Genomic DNA, 3,188 nt, shown 5'->3' on the forward strand with positions numbered 1-3,188 from the left:
ATCTGTTAAAAGTTAGCATCCTTCATATCGTCCCGCTCTTTATGAAGACACCATTTAAAAAAGAAATGAAAGCTTTCCCGTGTTCAGAATATGTCTGACTTTGTCTTTCCATATACCAGCACATACAGAAACTCCTGAGGAGTTACATATGCTTGTTTGCTTTTTCTCTCTTGGTCTGTTTGGAAGCAGCCACAGAATGCAATTGCTGTATCCAGCTGCGTAAACTGCTTCCTGCTATGTAAGCCTTGATAGCAATGACTCAACAGATCCTCGTAAAAATAAAAAAAAATTATAGTCCTCATATAGTTCTTTGCACTAAAGACTAAAGACGCTTCAGGACATTGTTTTGACATTGCTTTCTGTGGCCTTTGTTTTAAAAGATGCTCGCTTTTAAACAAGGGGCTTAGAGTCATCTGGGTTTTCACAGAACATTTCTGTGGATTTCTTTGGACTACAGGGCGTTTACGAGGACAGGAAGAAATAGCTCCAAGTGTCCTATTGGAAAATTTCTGACAATGTGTCTTTCCTATTTTAAAGCAAGTAATTAGAAACACTACTATCACATGAAAGCCTGAATCATTTCGTGCATTTTAAATTTAACATTATGTAAGCTCTTGAAGAGAGCTGGAGAAGAAAGACTACTTGTTTGGTGGGTGATAAAATTTATTTCAAGCTCCACTTTGACCAAATGAGATAGGCAATGTGATTTATAAGTTCTGTGGGTTTTATAGCTGCCAGTGAGTTTAACATTCATGTAAAATACTACCCGCCCTGTTAAAAAATTGTTTTCAACAATAATGCTTAACTTTGTCTTAAATCCTTTGACCCTGCTCAGCTGCCTGCCTGGGGAAAAGTAACTAAGAGCTCTGCACCTTGCAAAGGAATAGGGATGGGACCTACAGTACTTTTCCTCAGCTGCATGTAACAGAAGGAACCTTACCAAACTACTTATTTTGGGATTACTCCCAAACACTGTGCACTTCTTTAGCCTTTCTCTATATGGATCTCCTGTACAAGAGATACCACAGAAAGTGCTGCACTACCCGCTGACCAATCAAAGGGCTAATGATAAGGAGTGTTTTGGGTGGCTCTTGGCACCTCCTGGCTGTTTTTCTGGTAGCTTTTTCTTTCTTCAGAGCCAGACTCCCTGTGTCACTTGTTCAGGAAGCAAAACCGAGGTGCAGTTTATACAGAGATAGTGTCAGGAGCTGGGATAAGTTGTGCCCTGAAGCAAGAGCTTCTGGGTTTTGCTTTCCTGTTTTCTGAAGTCTCATGGCAAATAGAGACTTTCTGATGTTCCCCGTGACCCATTATCTAGGTATTTTGCAGCCAGATTTGATTGTGCAGTCCCCTTTGATTCACAGGTGAATTAAGCAGCAGCTACAATATCATAGAATCATAGAATGGTTAGGGTTGGAAGGGACCTCAAAGATCATTTAGTTCCAACTCCCCTGCCATGGGCAGGGAAACCCTCCACTACACCAGGTTGCTCAAAGCCTCATCCAGCCTGGCCTGGAACACTTCCAGGGATGGGGCATCCACAACTTCTCTGGGTAACCTGTTCCAGTGCTCCATCACCCTCTGAGTGAAGAATTTCTTTCTTATATCTAATCGAAATCTGCCCTCTTTCAGTTTAAAGTCATTACCCCATGTCCTATCACTACACGCCCTTGTAAAAAGTCCCTCCCCAGCTTTCCTGTAGGCCCCCTTTAAGTACTGGAAAGCTGCTATAAGATCACCCCGGAGCCTTCTCTTCTCCAGGCTGAACAGCCCCAACTCTCTCAGCCTGTCTTCATAGCAGAGGTGTTCCAGTCCTCGGATCATCTTTGTGGCCTTCCTCTGGACCTGCTCCAACAGGTTCATGTCCTTCTTGTGTTGTGACCTCCAGCATATCAAAGCTGTATCTTTGCTTTACAGATTAACTTGAGGCTCTAACTTGAGGCTTGAGGCTCAGTTACGCATCAGGCTTAGTTTGAGGCTCAGCCTTGTACCTGTCCTGAGAATACGAGATCCAGAACTAGTCGCTAATCCTCAAGTATGTGCTCTAAAACAACGATGTGTTCCAGATGCTGGCCTGGAGTCGTAACTGCCATTTGTCTTAGTACTGGATTAGTGAAGCAATTAAATCAGTAGTAAATACAGATTACACTAGTAGTATAGATTACACCAGTTATAGATTACGCTAATATTTCATCACGCCAGGGCCCGCCCCCACCGCTCCCCGCCCCCGCGCAGCCTGCCGCCCCGGCCGGCCGCCCCCGCGCCCCCCGCCCCGGCCGCGCAGGGACCGGGCCGCCGCCTCGGGGCCCGGCAGGACGGGGGCCGCTGCGGGCGGGCGGGGCGAAGACTACAACTCCCGTCATGCCCTTCCCGCGCGCATGCGCACTCTGTCCCGCCAGCTGGCGGGCTCCCATCGTGCACCGCGGCAGAAAAGCGCCGACCTCCCGCAGGTTTGATTTTTAATTTCCATTCAGAGCGACCGCAGAGGCCTAAACAGCCGGTGCCGGCCGAACGGCAAATTGGCGAAAATAGGTGCTGCGCTCTGGGCAGAGGGGCGGACGAGGTGCTTTGTGTGCGGGTACGTCACTTCCGCTCGCCATTTCGCGCATCGCCTCCCCGTAGCGTACCGGGCGCTCGTGCCGCCGCTGCAGCCATGACGGACCGCTACACCATCCACAGCCAGCTGGAGCACCTGCAGTCCAAGTACATCGGGACGGGCCATGCCGACACCACCAAGTGGGAGTGGCTGGTGAACCAGCACCGGGACTCGTACTGCTCCTACATGGGCCACTTCGACCTGCTCAACTACTTCGCCATCGCCGAGAACGAGAGCAAGGCGCGCGTCCGCTTCAACCTCATGGAGAAGATGCTGCAGCCCTGCGGGCCGCCCGCCGACAAGCCCGACGAGTCCTAGTCCGCCCCGCCCGGGCCCCGCGGCGCTGTGCCGCACGGGCAGGTTGGCCGGAGCGAGTGGCGGCGGCACCGCGGCCGCCTCCCCGTGCGGGGCGCGGCGGGGGCCCAGCTGCGCTCCGCTGGCATCGCCCGCCTGCCGGCCGAGGCTGAGCCCGGCGCCGCTGGGCCGCCCTTCCGCCCGCGGGCGGGTCCGAGGAGCTGCCTCCTTGTTTGCGGGAGCGTCGGCGTCTGCGGCCCGCCGTCCTCGTGCTCCCTCCGCGTCGTTCTTCGTGTGC

At 51.9% G+C, this 3,188-nt stretch overlaps 1 protein-coding gene across 1 annotated transcript; it reads left to right on the forward strand.

Moving 5' to 3' along the window:
- The first annotated feature begins 2,418 nt into the window (after positions 1-2,418).
- Positions 2,419-2,914, forward strand: SF3B5 (splicing factor 3b subunit 5). Its single transcript, XM_086626667.1, has one exon. It carries the CDS (start codon positions 2,654-2,656, stop codon positions 2,912-2,914), a length of 261 nt encoding a protein of 86 aa, XP_086482793.1. The 5' UTR covers positions 2,419-2,653.
- Positions 2,915-3,188: the final 274 nt, after the last annotated feature.

This window comes from Tauraco erythrolophus, chromosome 2 (assembly GCF_009769465.1).
Source record: "Tauraco erythrolophus isolate bTauEry1 chromosome 2, bTauEry1.pri, whole genome shotgun sequence".
NCBI classification, from domain to species: domain Eukaryota; kingdom Metazoa; phylum Chordata; class Aves; order Musophagiformes; family Musophagidae; genus Tauraco; species Tauraco erythrolophus.